The 21,624-nt window shown below is 42.0% G+C and overlaps 1 protein-coding gene across 1 annotated transcript in view; it reads left to right on the forward strand.

Annotated features, from left to right (window-relative positions):
- Positions 1–21,624, forward strand: part of ank2a (ankyrin 2a, neuronal) — a gene marked incomplete at both ends in the record, with an annotated part of 127,080 nt that overhangs the window by 50,530 nt on the left and 54,926 nt on the right. Inside the window, 19 exons of the mRNA XM_080441730.1 lie at positions 10–108; positions 300–372; positions 1,419–1,545; positions 2,381–2,459; positions 2,691–2,788; positions 3,382–3,414; positions 4,674–4,898; positions 6,780–6,934; positions 7,491–7,702; positions 8,077–8,281; positions 8,571–8,667; positions 9,839–10,067; positions 10,597–10,722; positions 10,821–10,943; positions 11,056–11,085; positions 11,209–11,230; positions 20,099–20,176; positions 20,647–20,778; positions 21,422–21,562. Of these exons, the coding sequence (XP_080297856.1) occupies positions 10–108; positions 300–372; positions 1,419–1,545; positions 2,381–2,459; positions 2,691–2,788; positions 3,382–3,414; positions 4,674–4,898; positions 6,780–6,934; positions 7,491–7,702; positions 8,077–8,281; positions 8,571–8,667; positions 9,839–10,067; positions 10,597–10,722; positions 10,821–10,943; positions 11,056–11,085; positions 11,209–11,230; positions 20,099–20,176; positions 20,647–20,778; positions 21,422–21,562 (2,284 nt within the window). The remainder of the gene's footprint in view (positions 1–9; positions 109–299; positions 373–1,418; positions 1,546–2,380; positions 2,460–2,690; positions 2,789–3,381; positions 3,415–4,673; positions 4,899–6,779; positions 6,935–7,490; positions 7,703–8,076; positions 8,282–8,570; positions 8,668–9,838; positions 10,068–10,596; positions 10,723–10,820; positions 10,944–11,055; positions 11,086–11,208; positions 11,231–20,098; positions 20,177–20,646; positions 20,779–21,421; positions 21,563–21,624) is intronic.

Consider the following 21,624-nt stretch of genomic DNA (forward strand, 5'->3'; position numbering starts at 1 on the left):
GTGTGTCAGAATGGAAACACTGCTCTGTCCATCGCTAGACGTCTGGGCTACATCTCTGTGGTAGACACACTGAAGGTTGTGACCGAGGAGGTCATCACCACAACAACGGTATATGTTTCATCTGTGATCCTGTCAGAATCTACTGTAGATCCTGGACCGATTTGCTTTCCCCCATATCTCCACAAAACCTTTCCAAGCACCCCTCAGGATCCCACGTTTTTGTACAGTCGTTGACCTTGTTTGTCATGCTGTGTTGTTTGTCATGTTCTTATGTTGTGTATCCATGGGTGTCGCACCAGACGGTTACAGAGAAACATAAGCTGAATGTTCCAGAGACGATGACTGAGATGCTGGATGTGTCTGATGAAGAGGGTGAGTGAAGCCTCATTTACTGTTTGCCTTGGCGGATAAATAGTACTGTGCGACATGTCGCTCTACAAAATGTAATGTAATGTTCATGCTCCACTTAATTTTTGACTTGTGGACAAGCAACTATTATAAGCCACTCTCTTGCACCAACGGACTGTCGATGCCACAATACAAAACCTAGTCGCAACGTAAACCCAGAGTAGCACCCTTTCCCCTGTGGATTTTAAGACATGGATTGTGGTGGGTGATGTATTTCCTTTTGTAGCTGTGGTTCTTAAAACTGTGTGTCCTGTAGCACTGAGGCTCATGGATGATGAAGAGCTATTCGCTGAGGTGTTTCTGGAGGTGGAAGGTACTGGACAATTGAAAGGCAACCACTCTGTCCTTCCCTGCCTGCCAATGTGTACCTGAGGCAATAGTCAGCCGCTGTGTTCTTGTGCATAATAAAAAACGGTTGAAGCATGCTGCAATGGTTTTAATCCTAGAAAGAAATGATACCTTTAGAGAAACATTGTCTGCAGTGTACCTTACCTAACTCACACTTACCAGCTTAAATCCTGTCTGCCCACTCCTCTAAATCAGAATGGTTGGGTTTTGCTGTTGTGTACTTTTATGTATTGTACTTGTATGTCTTAACCACATGAACCCTATACCATTGCAAACATTTGGTGAAAATAGCAGATATACAAGCTCACAACGCCTTTTGATGCGTTGTGAGCATGTAGATCGGCTATTAAAATACTAGTGGACCAATTTAGAGCCCTAGGGGACCCTAGAAAATGAAGGGTTTAAGTGGTTAAGTATCTATTTCAGGCAAATTCGATCTGACCTGACCCTTTGTTTTAATAGGCAGAAATACCAGTGGTATAACACAGTAAAATCCTCAGTGTTCATTTAAGGATTTTACTGTGCATTCATGTAATGGTGTAAACTAACTGCACGGGTAGTAGAGAGAAGTGTGGCGGACATCTTGAGATTCATGATGGTGGGTCTGTGATTCACTGACTGACCGACCATGTGTCTGATCATTTCTCCTTTCCTGCCTCCAGGTGAAGATACTATGACCGGAGATGGAGGGGAATATCTGAGAGCGGAGGACCTCAGAGAGCTGGGAGATGACTCGCTACCTGGACATTACCTGGATGGCTTCAGCTACATGAGCCATAACCTGGACAGGTCAGACACACTCACACCTTCCTACCCTGTCTGTCGATTCCCATCCTTCCCCTCCAATCGCAGACACCCCCCCCCCCGTCGCAGATGCTCCTGCTTACACCCTTTCCGGCGATCTCCCTCCTGCCCGCATGATCAGCAGTATTTTGGGCGTTCGTAAACGGGGTCGTGATCTTGAATATCTGGTGGACTGGGTGGGAGGCAGTTCCGGTGACAGTACCTGGGTTCCCCGTACCCAGATTCCATCTCCAAACCTTATACTGGATTTTGACGATTCTAGACGTACAAGTTCCGTGGTGACGTGCAGTCGCGTCCGTCGAGACGGGGGTACTGTTAAGGGTGACGTAACGGTCACATAACCGTTACGTCATCCCCGGCGATGAAGTGGCGATGACGTCATTCTCCTGGCCTATATCTTTTCATTAGGCTTCTGTTTCAGCTGTTCGATAATAAAGATTACTAAGAACTTCTTAAAGTCGACTCAGCTAACTATCTTATAACGCTTTAGTTATTCTTCCGAATAACTCCGATTATAAGCTTTCTAGCCCTTACTCCAGTGACTTCCTGGACTCCACCCCCAGATTCTCGTTATTCTGCAAATGACGATTTCTGTCTTCAACCAACCCTAACACTCACACACACATTCCAAAAGGATTTACTTTCCCATCCAAGCTGGCAATCGTGATTTGCGTCTGGGTGAAGAAGATACATTGCTTTCACACGTCATTAACCCATTAACTGAGCACCCAAAACATACAAACATGCATGCGTACAGAGGCTGCATACATTACCCACAAACACACCCAGAACTGACCACTTCATATCAATGTCCCAATAGGCCCAACCAGACTCCTCTTAATCAAAGCTTCCACCAGAGAGAGGGGATTCTGATAGAAGACATGATTACCAGCCACCAGGTGAGAACGAATGATCATACTTATGCCTGATTTATACGTGCGTGTCATGTCGCGCACCGAAAATTGCAGATCTACAGCTGCGACGCGTTTTGAGCTGGTAGATCAGCAATTTTCAATGCACGACACCTACACGTGACTAAGTATAAATCAGGAGTAAGTTACAGAGGTTTACCATTCAGCGCTGTTATGGATGGAATTAATTTTTGCATCACTATCTTTGACACTCTGTAGGTGTCAGCTTTATCTATGAAGGAGGACTCATATCGTCTAAGCTGGGGGGCGGAGCACCTTGATAATGTGTTGCTGTCTTCCGGCCTGCTGCACTCTGGGTTAGTATACACTCACTCACTCACTCACTCACTCACTCACTCACTCACTCACTCACTCACTCACTCACTCACTCACTCACTCACTCACTCACTCACTCACTCACTCACTCACTCACTCACTCCTCACTCACTCACTCACTCACTCACTCACTTCTCACTCACTCACTCACTCACTCACTCACTCACTCACTCACTCACTCACTCACTCACTCACTCACTCACTCACTCACAAACACACACAAACACACACAAACATACAGTACATGCACACATAAACAGACTGAAACACAGGCACCATCGTTATTTCCTAGATTTACGGTGTAATTTGTGATCATGCTGCACACCTTTCAGTTATGAGGGGCGTACGATTCTCCATCTTTGTTTTGTCAATTTCCCCCCCCCCAACATCTAATTAACCTTTTTGTTCCATCCTCTTCCCGTGCTCTGTATTCTATCTCTGGTCAGGTTTTCCTTCACTGTATTTCACTCCTTCCCTCTTGTGTTATCTTATTCTCTCTCTTTCCTGTTCTTTCTCTTTCCTCTCGCTCTTTGTCGCTGTGTTTGTGATCGTGTTTGTTGTGTTTTGCTTCTAGCTCCTCACCGTGCCTAGACCATGACAACAGCAGGTGATGTTCATCATATTGGCTTCTCTCTCATTCTCACTCTTGTCTTTCTCTGTCTCTGCCCCTCTCTCTGTCTCTCTGTCTCTCTGTCTCTCTCTCTCTCTCTCTCTCTCTCTCTCTCTCTCTCTCTCTCTCTCTCTCTCTCTCTCTCTCTCTCTCCTCTTCCCCTCTACCCGGCAATCCACATCTTTCTGGTTTCATTTATTTGGCACACTCTGACACAGTTGACCTGAATGCTGTGCATGGTTTACCTTGTCGTTGATAGGAATGAAGCATAGCGTTAGTTCATGCAGGACACGGAAGTCTTGCACGCTTCAAGTGAACATCAGCCTCCTATTCCCCATTCACAGCTCTGCTGGTCATTACGTCACACATTCATACTCCAATCACAGCTCGCGCCTTAACAAAGAGGTTCCTTTAAATACGGCTTCGTATTCACTATAGGACTCTGCTTGTCTTGCTGCCTGCTTCACTGCTGCTTAGCTGCCTCCTCCACCCCACCCTCCACCTTTTGATTACAGTCTGGCATAGGCTCAAATACTTGTGATTTATATCTGCTAATTCAAACTGTTATGTCAATGTATTGCTTATTGTTTGATATTGTATCCCTATGGGGGGGTTTTGCTTAACATTCCCTGATTTTGCTTAGCATGCTGCTTGGACAAAATTCAGGGAATTCCTCCAAGAGTGGAGCCTTTAACGCCAAGCTTAACTGTATTCCATTTGTTGTAATAAATGGTTATATCTACTTTGACGTATGTGTGCCTGAGTTGCATGTGTGTGTAATGTCCTCTTTGATGCGAAAGATCCACCTGGGAGAGCATGTTTAAAGCTCTCCTCACTCACCTGTCCTGTCTAACCCTAACCGAACAGTTTTCTTTCATCACTGGTGATACGTTGTGGTTGTTCTATCGCCACAGATGGATGTCACAGAGCAGCGCTTTCTCCGTTTCAGTTGCTTTGCCTGCATGAACTTCCTCTGTGTCAGCTACATGCTACATGTTTGAGTACACAGTAAAACCCCCACTGTTAATCTATCCATTTGTAACTCTGAGAGGGTACAAATATAACCCAATGGTACTCTGAGAGTGTACACATCTAACTAAATGGACCCTTACATCCGTAAGGGTCCATTTGGTTACATTTGTACACTGTCGGAGTGAAGGATTTTACAGTACATCTGTAACGTGTCCTTTACTGTAGTGATATTTGTTTCCTTTTTCCTTGATGTTTTTGACACCACGTTCAAACTTTTTGTACAGTTTCCTGGTCAGCTTCATGGTTGATGCCAGGGGCGGAGCCATGCGTGGTTGCCGTCACAACGGCCTGCGCATCATTGTGCCACCTAGGAAGTGTTCCGCGCCCACGCGGGTGACATGCAGGCTGGTGAAGAGACACCGTCTGGCTTCCATGCCCCCTATGGTGGAAGGAGAAGGGCTGGCAGGACGCATCATAGAAGTGGGCCCTACGGGTGCCCAGTTCCTGGGGTAAGCATGTGCTTGTGTATGCGGCGTATTCTGTGTCTACATGCAGTGGTGGAGAAAGTACTCAGATATTTTACTTATTCCACAGTGTAGAAATACTCTGTTACAAGAAAAAGTCCTGCATTCAAAGTTTTACACAAGTTGAAGTATTAGAATCAAAATAGAATATTATGATTATACATAATATAAGCACCAAAAGTAAATTATGCAAAATTGACCCCTTTCAGAATAATAAATAGTTTTTTTTTGCATTATAATTATTATTGACGCACTAATGTGTAGTTAAAGCGGCACTACTGTATGTACGTTTTTTTTAATTAATAAAAGAGTATGTTAATACAATATAACTTATTCAATTGGGGTGGTTGTATTTTGTCTCTCTGCTCTTCTATTGAGACTATTCTATTGATCTAGGTCATGTCTCACCTAGACGCAGGATCTGACACAAATTTTGACCTGATGGTCAATATTCAATTCATCCCCTGAGCAAGCCCCTGTCAGGGCAGGAAACCGGGTGTAACAGCTGATAAAGGAGAGCTTATTTTAACTACTTTATATACCCCCCCCCATCATTTGCCTCCAAAATGTAGTTGTAGCAGAAAATGTACATGTACATTAAAAATTATTGTACATGAATAATTGTACAGTACTTTGTTAAATACCACCACTGCGTGCATGACTCACTGTCCCTGTTGCCTGTGTGTAGAATGATGAGGTGAATATGATGATCAAGTGTGTTTGAGTGCGTGTGTGTGTGTGTGTGTGTGTGTGTGTGTGCGTGCGTACGTGTGCGTGTGTGCGTGCTTGTGTGTGTGTGTGCGTGTGCAAGCGTGTGTGTGCGTGTGTGTGTGTGTGTGTGTGTGTGTGTGTGTTCATGCTCTCTTCTCCGCTCCCCTCTTTGTGCTGCGTACGGATCAGTAAGCTCCACCTTCCCACAGCTCCGCCCCCTCTGAACGAGGGTGAGAGTCTAGTCAGTCGCATCCTGCAGCTGGGTCCTCCAGGGACCAAGTTCCTCGGGTATGGCAATGGATTATGGATGCAACATCACCCCTCTAGCACCCTTGTCATAGGGCTGGACGATATGACCTCCCCGATTAGGACTAATAAACGTTTATTAAAATGAATAAATAATGAAAATAGCAGATCTTCAAGCTCACAACGCGTTGCATCGTGACGCGATGTGAGCTTGTAGATCAGCTATTTTCACTATTTTTGTACGCCATCATTGTACAATGAAGTATAACGTTGAGTGGTTAATCAATTTCAATAATAAAAAGATCTATTACATTTTTTTCCTGTTGATTTGTTCTTTCTTGATTAATCGATTAAGCTACATGAGTAAGATTAAGTCGGTTATTGGTTCTAAATATTGTTTTTGTTTTTTGTTTTTTGTAATTAAACATTTTCTAAATATCGGTTTTGATATATTTTCGATGAATTACCCAGCCCTACCTAGTCATATACCCTTCCACACCACTCTGCCCTATCCAATTCAAGGGTTCATTTAAAGCAAATCCACTCAACCTGTGGCTTTTTTTATATGTTGCGTTACTCTCGCTTGCCTTTGTCTATCCCAGCACCTTATCAGTTCGCAGATACCTTTCTGGTTGTATTCTGCTGTCTTATGGAATGGATAATGAATGGAGTTTTTCCTTTTTGTGTTTTGTTTAATTTCTCAATAGTTATTCCCTTGTTTCACTGCACGCATTGCACACTCTTTTTTTTGTGTTATTTTTTTGTCATTGTTCTCTTTGAATAGAATGAAATTGTTATTCTTTCCCACCCTGTATCACATTACAGTAAGTCAGCCCCTGTTGCCATACTGCTGACATTAAATGGTTTCATCTCATATTATGTGACCTAAACACCCATATTTCTTTTCAGGCCTGTGATTGTAGAGATCCCCCACTTCGCTGCTCTGCGGGGGACAGAGAGAGAGCTGGTGATCCTGAGGAGTGAGACCGGGGAGAGCTGGAGGGAGCACCACTGTGACTACACTGAGGAGGAGCTCAACCAGATACTCAACGGCATGGATGAGGGTGAATATGACCTGGGATGTTCTCCACATGGAACTTAATGTCATTTAATTTAGCTCTGAGAGGGTACGAACGTAACGCAAATGTAACGTGCATTCGTACGCTCTCTTTGGCGATAGAGATAGCGATCATTCATATACAGTACCCATTGTAATTTACATTTGTTGATAGCCATTTATTGATGTTTAATTTAATTAAATATAAATAAATAATATAAAAATATAATATTTTAAAATACATGAATTGAAGCCTAATCTGTACAAAAGTATAGATTGCTTAAATATGTTGTTTTTAATTAAATAATTACAATCAATGTAAAGCTGTCCTGTACAATTCTGAAAATGTCACATGCACCCTTTGTGCTCCAAGCCCTCGATATGTTCATTCATTCAGAGACCCAATGCTAAGATCTAGGGCCAGCATCTATTTTAGCTTTATTTTTTATTCTTATTCATCTTGGTTTTGGTTTTGAGTTTCATTCTCACTGCTGTTGCAGTGAGGACGAAATCCCTCCAGGGATCACTAAGGTTTATCTTATACCTCTGATCTTCCCTTTCAGAGCTGGATTCCCCAGAGGAGTTGGAGAAGAAGAGAATATGTCGCATCATCACCCGGGACTTCCCACAGTACTTTGCAGTAGTATCAAGGATCAAGCAGGATAGCCATCTGATTGGCCCGGAAGGTGGGGTGCTGAGCAGCACCCTGGTGCCCCAGGTCCAGGCTGTCTTCCCTGAGGGAGCCCTCACCAAGAAGATCAGAGTTGGACTACAGGTAGAATAACCATTGTGAAGATAGGTGTCCTCGTTGCTCAAAACTATTCAAAGGCCAGTTCGGGAACACTGAACCAGTGGACCACAAGGACCCCCAAATGATTACTATTTGGCCGCAGACCCCCATCTGAACAATAGTTTGTGCCAGGGACGCCATACAAGATCTGTGATGTTAAAATGTTTAAAAAATATTAAATAAATAAAAAACATTTATTCAACTTTTATTTTTGGGGAAAATAGCCAATGTATAGAGGGTTAAAGTGTTTAAGACATTAAAGTGTTTAAACCTTGGACCGTCCTTTTAGAACCACTGCACCAAAATACATAATAAAGTAGTGGCAACTATTTGAGTCTGTTTCTTGTTCTTCCTCATAGGCACAGCCAATCAATATTGAGCTAGTGAGGAAGATTCTGGGTAACAAGGCCACATTCAGCCCAATCGTCACGCTAGAACCAAGAAGGAGGAAGTTCCACAAGCCAATCACAATGACAATCCCGGTTCCCAAGAGCCCCAATGATAGCGCACCCAATGAGTTTAGTGGGGAGAACACCACCTTGAGATTGCTGTGCAGTATTACTGGTAAGCAGAGTGAAATTCTAGTTCCAGATTTGGAGCATGTAGAAACTGGTTACCGCTTCCGGGTCCAGGAGCCACAACCTATTAAACTATGTAAAAAGCAATTAAAATGTGTTGCTTTTTGTTGACAGGCATTTTATTTTTATTTTGTTATTTATATACATATATATATGTATATATTGTTTTATTAATTTAATTTTGTGTCACCATCTTAATATTCCTGTTTTGTTCGTTCAATACATTTAGTGAATCAGTACTCAGTCTGGCGATAATAGCAGCCTCTGTGTTTCAGGTGGAACCACTCCAGCCCAATGGGAGGACATTACTGGCTCCACACCCCTCACCTTTGTTAACCAATGTGTGTCCTTCACCACAAATGTATCAGCAAGGTAAAGTCTCCTCAGATGGTGTAACTATGCAGTGGTGGACAAACTACTCAAAACCAGTACTTGAGTTAGAGAATAGATAGTCAAATATTACTCAACTACAAGTGAAAGTTGCTCTGTCGAATTTGTACTTGAGTACTGGAGTACGTGCTTTTAAAAATACCTAAGTGTTCAAAAGTGCATGCTTTTAAAAAAACACTTTTATTTAAATAGAGCTTAACACGTTGATTGTGTAAAAAAAACACACGGAAAAAGTGTCCTGTGAGTAGACGGAAGGATCTGTGTATCCATGGGAACGACAAGTTTCCAACCGCGATCCGCCATTTTGGAGCTTTGGTCCGCTGAAAACGGGTGGTTTTCAATGGAAACAAGGGAACCAGGAGACCTGGTACTGCCAGACCCCTAGTGGTTGAAATCTGAATGGCCGGGCTTCGCATGACGTGTGTCCCTTCTATGCCCATGTATGGACAGACTTTTTTGGGGGACATACTTTTTTTTGGCTGGGGCCGGAGGACAAAGTGACAGACTTTTTTTTGGCTGGGGCCGGAGGACAAAGTGACCATGCCCATGTATGGACGAAACAGGTACAAAGCCTCATGTAAGCCCGACCCCTTGGGTCTGGCAAAAAAAGAAACTGAGTTACAGTTGTTTTTCTGAAAATCCCATCATTGGGGCGGGTGGAAGTGACGTTTTTTGGAATGACGTCACATCCACATTTTTCTTCTCTGAGAGACGATCGATCATTCCAAAGCTGTGTTAGGTCGCCCCTTGTGGAATTTTCCCCCAAAAATTTAAGAACGCATATATGCGATCTAGGCAATCAAGCGATGGATTTGAAAGAACGCATATATGCGATCTTGGCAATCAATGTGTTAAGTGGCTAATTCATTATGTCAAAAGTATGTTTTTAAAAAAAAAGTACTGCAGTGAAAGTCATAAATATCAAAAAATACTCAAGTAAAGTACAGACACTCAAAGAAATGTACTTAAGTACTGGTGCTCTACCACTGGTTGTATGTTACTATGCTTATTAGGTTCCCTGAGGGTTTGTCCATGACTGTTTATTGCCAATGTTTTGCCATTTGGCTTATATCTGCCACACAAAAGTGTGTGATCGATAGGTTGTAATCAGTGATTGTTTGAAAGTTCCATTCTTGTTCATTCTAACCCATAGGTTCTGGCTGATAGATTGCCGGCAGATCCAGGAGTCAGTCAATTTCTCCACTCAGCTGTACAGGGAGCTTATATGTGTACCCTACATGGCCAAGTTTGTTATATTTGCCAAGACACTGGACCCCATCGAGGCCCGCCTGCGCTGCTTCTGCATGACCGATGACAAAATGGACAAGACACTGGAACAGCAAGAGAACTTTACTGAAGTGGCCCGAAGCCGAGATGTAGAGGTGAGGAGGAATAGGGCCTGATGAGGGTAGAGGAGTGTGTCAGAACAGTGGAGGTGAAGCGAATGAGGAACTATGCAGAGGGGAGCAACATCCAATGAGGAGGGTAATAGGAGAGCAGAGAAATGCAGAAGAAGCGAAAAAGTAATGTGTGAAACAGGATGCACAAATAGGACGATGATCTCAAAAGTATAAGGCTTCACTAGTAGTATTTAGAAAAGAGACCAGAGGTGCAACTCGAAACTGTGAGGACGTTTTTTGTTAGTTAGCTTACTAGCAAGTTATTATCATTAGAATGCCAACTTGAATATCATGATAGAGGACCTGTGCGCAAAAACAGAAACACATTTCACTACAGTGCTAGTGATTTAACATATCATTGAAATGTAATAACCTCATAGTCACTGCAAGAAAATGCCCAGCATAAGTTCTCATGCTGCAGAGAGTGAAATGACAAAACATTATTATGTATGATTGTTTTATTTCCTATTTTATTTTAGATTTTTAAAACAGTTGTTATATTCTGTGTCAGGTGCTAGAGGGAAAGCCTATATACGCAGACTGCTTCGGAAACCTGGTGCCTCTTACCAAAAGTGGACAGCACCATGTGTTCAGCTTCTTCGCCTTCAAAGAAAACCGTCTTGCCCTGTTCATCAAAGTAAGGTTATGCATGTACATTTCTGGAATTTCTCTGTTTGAGACACGCAATTCAGCATTCATGTAATTAATGGGCTGTGGACCTGACTTTACTGACAGATTCGGGACACAGCCCAGGAGCCATGTGGTCGTCTGTCGTTCACCAAGGATCCACGGACTTACCGTAGTCTTAACCACAATGCAATCTGCAACCTCAATATCACCCTTCCAACATACTCTAAGGTCAATTTCAGTTTCATTCACTGTGTATACTTCCTATATACCTCCTATAAGTTCCACAAGTACGTGTTTGTTAATCAGTAATGTTATTTCTCTGTTGTTTTCACTTCCTCAGGAGTCTGATTCAGAAGATGTAGATGATGAGGTAAGTACCGGTAGTTTACATGATACTGTCGTCCCATGAAAATAATAATAATAATAATAATAATAACAGTCATATATCGTTAGTCATATCTAACGTTTTTTTTTGCGGCATCCTTTCTTACAGAGTGAGAAGAGTGACAAAAAATGTAAGTTGAGCTTTGATGTTTTCTATTAATAATAACAAAAATTATGTTTTTTATCTCGTAATAACAAAAGGTATTATAGTTGTGTGTCCTACAAAAACCTTTTGTCTCTAAGTTGTCATATTTTCAGGTATTAAAATAGTCCATAAATGTTTGATACGTTTGACATTTTCAATGGTTAGTATTGCTCATAGGGTCATGCAACATTTCTACGTACTGTATGAAGGGGTGATGTCAGATTTCATTTTGAGTTTTGCAAAACTGCAGGGAACCACAATTAATAACTATAGTATCCTGCAACAACATAATGATTATTTCAGTCCCGTAATATGTGCCAATGCTTGGCATAGAGTTCTAAATAATAACCTTCGCTACTACTAACAGTGTGTACAGTTACCTATTGGTCTCTGGCCGCTATGCTAAGGCTGATATGCATTGCATTCCCCTCTCTTTAAGTCCCATCCATGTTGCTCTTTAATTTATCTACAATAACTCTGCACCTTTGTATTAACTTTAAATGTAAAGATCAAAGGAATACTTTTTTTTTGGGGGGGGGGGGTTCATACATTTTAAAGTGATTTTCAATGATCTTTCTGTGAAAATTGTTGGACTCAACAAAGGATAAGAATATAAATATTCCATTGACCTTTCCATTTGTTCAAATAGCATGCCATTAGCATGCTAACAGCATGCCAACAAACTTCCTTTGCTCTGCATGGAAATAACTTGACCCATACTTACAAACAATATCATGTTGTTTGCATTTGACATTTGTTGGTTTTGATTATATTTTCATAATTCTTTCTACATGATTTCAGTCATTCTTATCCCCATTAATATATATACTTTGAGTAGAAAAGCATATTTGACTTCCACTGAACTCAGTTCAGTTATTTACATACATACATGTGTTTTAGTATGAACTATGTATTTCATTACATAGTTATTGTCTTCAGATGTCCCTGACTGATGTCATCTTTGTATGAGCCTCAAACAGCTACAGACCATATTCACACAGCAGCCATTTTGTCTGCTGTGAATAGGTCATTGAGGTCACAAAGACATATCAGGAGCACTATGTAATCATAATTTTACACCCGATACATATGCAATATTGTGGTGTCATAGTGGTGACAACGAGGCACAAATGTGTCCATCTTTTATATTAAGTTGCTACAACTGTGTAAAAGATGTTCATTTTGATATAAAAAAGTGGAATGCTTTGTCATAACAAATCAAATTCTAATGATAATAAGGTTGTGATTAATCAATCTCTAAAGGTTCAGATCTTTTCCCAAGTATCATGTCACTATAATCCATTTAATTACTTTGTACTTGAGCAGTATACCCATATAATACATTCAGTCATTTAGTAAGTGGATATTTATTCATAGTTTTTCCTCTAAGTTAAACCCTACTAATATTTGAACTAGCTTTTTTAACAGTTTTACTATAATTTCTCTGCTTTGACGTTTTAATTTGTAAGTAGACATGACTCTTCATGTCAACAACAATCTTGAGATATTTTGTTTGTTATGCCTCTGTCCATTGGATCCATATTCAGATCTCTCTGTTGTTCCCTTGGATTCTTTTTGTAGTCTACTTTCCCGTGTTCTACTTATGGACATGTCAAACATGAACACCCAAGTTATTTCTTCTTCATATTCTATCATTTTGTTCCTCCTCTTCCTCCTCTGTTTGCTTCGCTTCTGCCATCGCTGCTCCTGTCCCTTCCCAATCTCTTTGGATTTGTCCAAATACTTTCCTTCTCAAGGCGCCTTTATCCTGTATCCTGTCAGTCTTCTTACTCTCTGAACTGAAGATGAATTTTAATGTCACTGCCCTGACTTGACCACAGTTTTCCGATGTCTTCTCTTCCCCTACTTCATTTCTCCCTTATGTTCTTTACCCTCTTTGGTTGTGAACTTGTTTTTTAAATGGAAGATGATGAAACCGAATCAACCGAGACATTCTCCACCAATCAACCTCTTGACCCTGCGACACTGGCAAGCCCAGACCTCCTCTCTGACGTGGCAGACATGAAGCATGACCTCATAAAAGTGACTGCCATTTTGACAACAGAGTCAATGGAATTCTCCACCTCAGCCAATGAAGCTGGAGTGAGAATGATTGCAGACAATGTATCAGGGGAGCCTTTTGAGATAGTAGTACAGTTTAAAGAGGAGCTGCATAAAATTGGAGAAATTCTGCGGGAAGGAGGTACTGTTAGCAGAGAGGACGGGGTATTACTCTCTGAAACGGAGGATGTTGTAACAAAAACAGAGACTCCCTCTATTATTATGGAACCTGTATTAGAAGAGGTTTATACCGGGAGGAGGAGCAGTTCATTTCCTACATCTGAGGTCAGAGACACGTCAGGCATGGTCACACACCTCAGTATGGACATGGACCATTACTTAGAACAAAGACCTGTAATGAAAAGTGATTCTCAAGAGGACAATATCCAGGAGAGATTTGAGCAGGTTGTTCTGAAGCGTGATGGCAAAAGACGTCCACCAGATATCAAGAAACCAATTAGGAAAAAACTTAGAGATAGGGAACGCTCTGGTTGCAGCATGTCTGAGGGAGAGTTGGACAGGATGAGCTCTGAGGAGTCCCTGGATGGGGATGTTATTCTGGGGGAGACTAGCCTTGCACCTCCCCCAGTCCTGGAGCCACCAGAATCTCCTCGTGTGGTTGAGACATCTATTGGATCTATAAAGGATAGGGTCAGAGCTATTCAGAAAAAGGTTGAAGAGGAGGAGCAAAGCCAGTTTTTTCCTCAGTCATCAGTCATTCAAACTAAATCTTTCAGTGCCACAAGGAAGATGGAGTCAGATATGCCAGACCTTCCTGAAATTCCTAAGACTCCTAAATCCCCCCGGTCTCAGACAGAGAGATTGGAGGAGACTATGTCTGTCAGAGAACTAATGAAAGCATTCCAGACAGGGCAGGACCCTTCAAAAAATAAATCAGGTCTTTTTGAACATAAATCCACGGCTGTTTTGTCTGGCTCACTTGTGAAACCAGAATCAGCTCTGTGTGTAACAATACAAAGTCCTGAAATGGACAACACAGAATTTCCACCATTACAAACTCAAACTCCCACAATTTCCTTCCCACAGAGGGATGTTAAGACACTTGACAACATAATGCTAGAGGAGGAAACGATAGACTTGAGCTCTGAGGAATCAAATACTATTGATCATTCAGAAGAAAAAATACAAAGTATAGATAAAGTGGAGAAAGAGTTGTCAGGAAAGGGCCTCAACACAATGCAGTTAGAAGAACCATGCAGTCACACTTATAGGAGGCTATCTGAAGACATGCAAATCAGCCCTGATCGCAGACCCTCTGAAGACTTCAGTGCTGACATAAAGGCTGAGCTTGAAGAAAGTCCAGAGTATCAGTTGTTCAAACAGACTTCAAAGCCAGGGGATGAGAACTATCAGTTAGACTCTGACTCTGATGTGAGTCCAGCCTCTATCCTCAGCCCATGTATGAAAAACGATAGTAAGGATTTTGTCACTCCGACTGAAAATCAGATGTCAGACAAGGACCAAAGCCCTGAGAGTCTTAAGCATGAAGGTATGGCTGTGTTCTCAGATGCCAGCATAGACATTAGACATTACAGCTCAGGAGAGAGTGATAAACATGAAGGGATGGCACTGACCCCTCAAATGAGCCCTGAGTTAACCTCTACTGTGGGAGTAGATGTTTATCCCTCAGATTCAGAGGAAATTAGTGTTATTGAGGTGACATTTGGATCTTCAACAATTGACAATGCACAAGAATTAATTCCTTCTCAAACTGACACTAAAGTCATACAGGCCAAAGTGATGAAAAACACTGAAATTAACTTAGAGCCTCAGCTCCAAGAAGTACATATAGAGAAAAAAAATCTATACCTGGTATCACCGTCAGTAAAAGATATGTCAGGCATGTTGTCACTCCTGAATAGTGATTTGGACAAGTACCTAGATGGTAGGCCAGTTGCTATTAGGCAACCACAGGAGGATGTTGTCCAGGAAAATGTTGAACAAGTCATTCTTACAAAGGACAGCAAGAAAGAAATTCTCCCCATCTCCACTGATGAACATAAATTGTCCACAGTAGATGATACAATACACAGGAAAGATAATGTGATAATGAGAGAAAATGAGACTACAGGCAATGCCATAGCAAAGAGTGAAGTTGGAGAGGCCAAAGAAATGACCCCAACCTCTGTTGAGTTGCCATTTGAAGAGGTCTGGATAGAGAGAAAAGGGTCATATCAATCATCTACAACAGTGAAGGACAGTTCGGGCATACTGTCAATGCTGACCAGTGACTTAGACCAATACTTAGAGGAGAGGCCTGTTGTCAGAAGGCCTCCAGAGAAGGCCGTTGTCCAGGAGAAATTTGAACAAGTCATTCTGACAAAGTACAGCAAGAAAGAGATTCTCAACATCTCCACTGATGAACATATGGTGTCCACTGTAGAAAATACAATACACAAGACAGTTTATGTGATGAGAGAAAATGAGACCACAGACAATGACATAGCAACAAGTGAAGTTGGAGAGGCCAAAGAAATGACCCCGGTTGTGGAGTTGCCATTTGAAGAGGCCCGGATAGAGAGAAAAGTCTCATATCAATCATCTACAGCAGTGAAGGACAGTTCAGGCATGCTATCAATGCTAAGCAGTGACTTGGACCAGTACTTGGAGGAGAGGCCTCTGATCAGAAGGCCTCCAGAGAAGGATGTTGTCCAGGAGAAATGGGAGGAAGTTGTTCTTCATAAAAAGGACAATTCTAAGGAGGTGCTATCGTCCACCGATGAAAAACAAAAGATTCAAACAGCAGATGAAAAAACACCAATAGGAGACACTATTGATATGGGGGATATGACTGATGTCGAGAAAAATGGAAAAATGTTAGAGGAGGTACAAGCCAAAGAATCAACCCCTTCTTCCATGGAGGAGAAGCCGTTTCAAGAGGTCCGGATTGAAAGAAAGATTTCGCACCAACAACCTACAATGGAGAAGGAAATGTCAGGCATGATGTCACTACTCAGTAGTGACTTGAATCAATATCTACATGAGAGGCCTGTGGAGTCCCAAAGCCATCCAATAGAGGATGTTGTTCATGAGAGTTGTGAACAAGTTGTCCTGACAAGGAACAGCAAGAAAGAATCTGTGACATTCTCAACAGAAAAGAAAGAGATAAATATCAAAGATAGCATCATTGCAGATGTGGAGACTGGTTCCCAGAAAGATGTATCCCATGGAGTTGAGGCTCCAGAAGGTCAGTCAGACGAGGTTGATTGTAAAGGTTTGCCCTCTGCAGTGTCACCATCTGATGATTCAGCAGCAACCTTTGACCAAATTGTCAGCAGTGTTTCTGTCTTTGAACCTGCCCAGAAAACACCTGAATTTGAGCACCTAGCATCCAGTAATACCACACCACAAAGACCTGTGGACCTACAGAACCTCCACAATGTGATTTCTGATGGGCCAGGGAGACGGTCTTCTCAAAGAGACTCGCTGGAGACAAGTCCTATCACAGAGGACAGATCCACAAAGACGAGCCCTGACTCTATTGAGCCAAGCTCCACTAGAGAATCCCCCAGTCCAGACTCTTTAGAAGGAAGTCCTACTCAAGAAAAGGATAAACAGTTCCATTTGTCAGGAAAGACAGCTGTGTTTGAGGATTATGCCTCCCAGGTTAAGTCTTGTTTTGCTTATGACAAAGATATTTACACAGATGACGATGAGCAGGACAATATTCAGCACACACTCCAAGGGGAAAGAGGGAGTAAGGAACACTTAGCTTTTCTCTCATCAACAAGTTCAACGGGCATATCACCCAGTACTCTCAGCAAAGATAAAACAGAGGAAGATGAAGAAGAGGACAATGCTGCCAAAAGACAATTCACCCCAGAAGAGGATATGTTTATAATGGCTGCTAAGATCAAAATGTTTGATGAAATGGAACAGGATGCCAAAATAACCAACAACGGTAAATGTTCTGAGGTCTCTACAATGTCAGACATTGGAGATAAAAAAGATGATGGTTTGGCTATAGATGGTAGCCTAGTTAAACAACCTTCATCCCACAGTGTTGTAGAGGAAGTCTCTGAAAAATATGTGACAGAAATTACTCATGAACATGTTGAGGGGACAAATATTAGCTCAAGTACAGACATAGGCTGTTTCAGTCAATCAGGTGAAAGTTCACAATTCTTAACTCCCAGTCTCAGAGAGGTGGAGAGGATTGATATAGAATGTGAAGAGTCTAAGAAAGAAAAAATTGAAATTGAAATTTCTGAAGATAAGGAGACTGTGGAAGCTTTAATGGCAGATGAGCATAGTGAGCCTGATGGCTCAAGTTGTATCAGTGAGCCTCACTTTCTTCTATCAAAATCAATAGAGACTGAGGAGGCATCCAAACCAGAAGCATGCACTGAGGAACTTGACACAGACAGAGTAGCTGCTGATAGTGGTGATGCAATGTTACAGATACATTCCTTGGAGGAAGATGTTGCTGTTGGAGAGTTAGTGCCTTGGAGTGCGAACCAAGAGGGTGAGGATGATGACGATGATGTAGCTTTCAATGCACGAGTTGAGGCAGAGGAACAGAGGATTCTGGGTCTTGTAGATGACAAACGGACACCTGACACAACACCTGGTCGAACTCCAACCGAAGAGGGGACCCCCAGCCCATTTCAGTTTCAGGAGGGAAAACTATTTGAAATGACCAGAGGAGGTGCCATTGACATGACTAGAAGAAGTTTTGAAGAAGATGGATATGCTTTCTTTCACATAGGGGAACACCCAGTTGATGAGGTTGTTCCAGAGGAGGCTGGAGAAGATCTAACAGATCACATTATGCTAGATTACAGTGTTTCTGGAACAGAGATCCCCCTCCAAGAGATCCAACCTTCATCTGTGACTGATGGTGCCCATGAAAAAGTTCCAGTTCCTAAACCTAGAACTCTCATTAAAACCACAACTGATATTGCTGAAAGTGAACACCCACTCCTTCAGTCTGATCTTGGAAGCTCCACAGAGGCTCAGTTGGGCTCTCCAACTTCTTTGGTGAGCCTAATGAATGCTCAGAGTGAAGCTGAAAGCCCCAAAGATCTTGGACTAGGCTACCTAGACTCTACCATAGCTGACCTTCAATCAGCCACATCAACCGTTACTCGCTCTGTGTACTCAGAACAGAGCCAAGATTCCTCTGAATCCTCTCCAGAGGATGAGGAAGATGAAGAGGACCAGTGCTCAGTTATTGAAATGCCTAGTAAAGTAGAACGTTCCGGTGATGTTGCAGGGTTTGACATCCCAGCAGAATATCAGGGTGCACAGCCTCCTGTCATATCAGAAGAAGCCAATATATATATTGACAATGGCAGTTCTAAAACTATCAAAGCTGTCACACTGATATCTGAAGCGAGCCAGGGTCAAAGCTTTAAACTGGAGGATTCTACCTACTCAAAGCCCAGGGCTCAGTCTGAGGTTGATGGTGAGCCAGAAAAAGGCTGTAGTACAGACAACAGAAGTTATTCTGACAGTGACCATCTCATTGTGAAATCCAAACGTCCTCCTTCCAGACTCCCTGTCTTTACTAAGCAAAGATCTACTCCTCACTCATCCTCCTCCACTTCTCAAGCTAACAGAGACCAACTCTCCGTGACTGAGGAGCCATCTAACAATTCTTCATTGGATGCTGAGGATATTAACAGTGCTGAACACAGGAGTCCAGATTCTGTTATCTTCAAATATGACAATCAGGCTTCTCACAGTTCGGATCCTGATGTCAAACGTTTGCCACGTGTGCGATCATCCTCTGTCGCAGAGGATGTATTTGAATCCAGGCCCATCTGGGATGACACAGTCGAAACTCAGATGCAGAGAATCAGCGATGACCAAACTCCAGAGCATACGCAAGGTATTCCCAGATGTTAATGGGTTTTGCCTCCCTTTGCTCTTTCTCTGCTCCTTTTCAACAATCTTTTTTTCATTCTCTTGCTCAAGATATATTTCCACCACACATCATTTCATGTTGTGTTGTTTTATCGTGAGCTGTGTCGTCGTATCATGTCTTTCATTGTGTCATGTGTTTCTGTTTCTCATGTTATCTTTTGTTTACCACCAGACATGTTCTCTGTTCTTCTTACATTGTTTTGTGGTGTATTGGCTGTCTTATTGTTTCGTTTCCATATATATGTATATGTACGTACATGTATACACAATCTCAAGATTGGCTGGCTGTGTCATTACAGTAGCTCTTCAGTAGCTTGAGTAGGCATTGTGAAGCATAGTTTTCGTATATTATCCACTTATTATGAATTACTTAATTACTAATGCATCTTTACTATGGTGCTTTCATTGCGTATGCTGTGATTAACCTACAAGATGTGCACATTCTGTGATGAAATAGGAAAACACTTCACCTCATGAGCATGACAAAAGAAAAATCACACCATTGTGTCAGTATCCATTCCATTTGATTTCAGATGTTACAGCCTATAACATAGAGGCCACAGTGAATAGTTAAGGACAAATTTATTTTCACCACTTTCAAATTGGCATTCCTATTTTGTCATTATAGGTGAAAATATTCAAAGATTGTGGAAAACTTTGAATGATAGCAAAAATAGCAGATCTAGAAGCTCACAACGTGTCACAGTGCTACGTGTTGTGAGCTTGTAGATCAGCTATTTTTACTACTTTTGCACAACACTGGCTTAGGTGTCACATGTGGAGAAAGTATACTCAAGATGACTGGGGCCTGTAATACTGAATGCTGTAGTCAGTGTTGTTTTTGTACCTTGGATCATGAACTATGATGACTTGGTGTCATGTTTGCCTCCGGTGGCATTTCTAGTGGATTGGCAGGATGATGCTGACAGGAAAGAGGAGACACTAGCCATCATTGCAGACCTTCTTGGGTTCAGCTGGACTGGTAAGCTGTCAAGGGATTTGTATTTTATTTTAGTTCATTTTTTATTTTCATGTTTAATTAATTGCCAATGTAATTATTGAATTATAATTTTTTTATGTATTGTTGAAAATGGGAAATTCCATGTCAGTACAGCACTAGGGAGAGCTGAACACATTTTCAACTTAAGCAGTGACTTTGTAAGAAAGCCAGAACATTTCTCCTGTTTTGCGGATTTCAGATTGACACACACACACACACACACACTCACACTCACACTCACACTCACACACACGCACGCACGCACGCACGCGCGCGCACACACACACACACACACACACACACACACACACACACACACACACACACACACACACACACACACACACACACACACACACACACACACATACAAAAAGTTCACTCATTGTCATTTCCTAACCTGAAAGCACAGATGTTAAATGTGTATATATACACTGTATATGAATTGATAGAGCTGGCACGGGAGCTGGAATTCAATGAGGATGAGATCCAGCTGGTGAGGACAGAGAACCCGAACTCCCTCCAGGAGCAGAGCCACGCCCTTCTGCAGCGCTGGACTGAACAGGAAGGAAAGCATGCCACAGGTACATAGTCCTTACAGAGCCACTTAACACTATAATCACTAAAACACAACAAAAAAAATAGTTAGTAAATTATATTATTATGCTAGACATTTTCATGAGTTCATTGCAAAGGCACAGGTCTCCATGTTTCCAGTGCAAATCCCATTAGTCCTGCCCTCTAAGGGTTGAAAAAGTATAGTCCAACATCATACCACACTGGTCATAAAAGGGTTCACTCGTTTAAGGGTTCCCAGGTGGGCATTGAAATACCAGCTGGGTGGAGTTTGCTCTTGATTTCAAATGGGCCTTCCTGGTGGCAGAGGCTCTGAATCAGCAGCGAGAAGTAGCCTTCTCAATAAAATAAAAGGACACATGGAGGAGGATGACTTTCCATTCTCTCTCTGTCATGTGACCAGGAGGGTACCAGCCACGCTACATATGGAACTCGGGCGGGGCTTCCCATTGCCACGGGGCGGGGCTTTCGCCCTACTAGACTTGGGAAGTCCCTTCGACGGGGGCGTTGTCACATTCTAATACAGCCCACTAAATTTTTTATTGGTTTATTAATGGTGAAAGCTCTCCTTTTTTAACATGATTTCATTTTATGTATTGTTTATGTGGCCAAAACATGTTTTAATGTAATGCTATTGCTTATCTTCCACAGAGGACTGTCTGATCAAGAGGCTGACCAAGATCAACCGTATGGACATCGTCCATCTCATTGAAACCCAAATGAACAAGTCTGTTCAAGAGCAAACATCTAGAACCTATGCAGAGATAGAGAAGACATTGGATCACAGTGAAGGTACTGACACTTAAAAACAAAACAAACAATCAAACAAAACAAAGGCACAATCTTGAATGTTT

This window comes from Gymnoscopelus braueri (assembly GCF_963280865.1).
Source record: "Gymnoscopelus braueri genome assembly, chromosome: 2".
Taxonomy (NCBI): Eukaryota; Metazoa; Chordata; class Actinopteri; order Myctophiformes; family Myctophidae; genus Gymnoscopelus; species Gymnoscopelus braueri.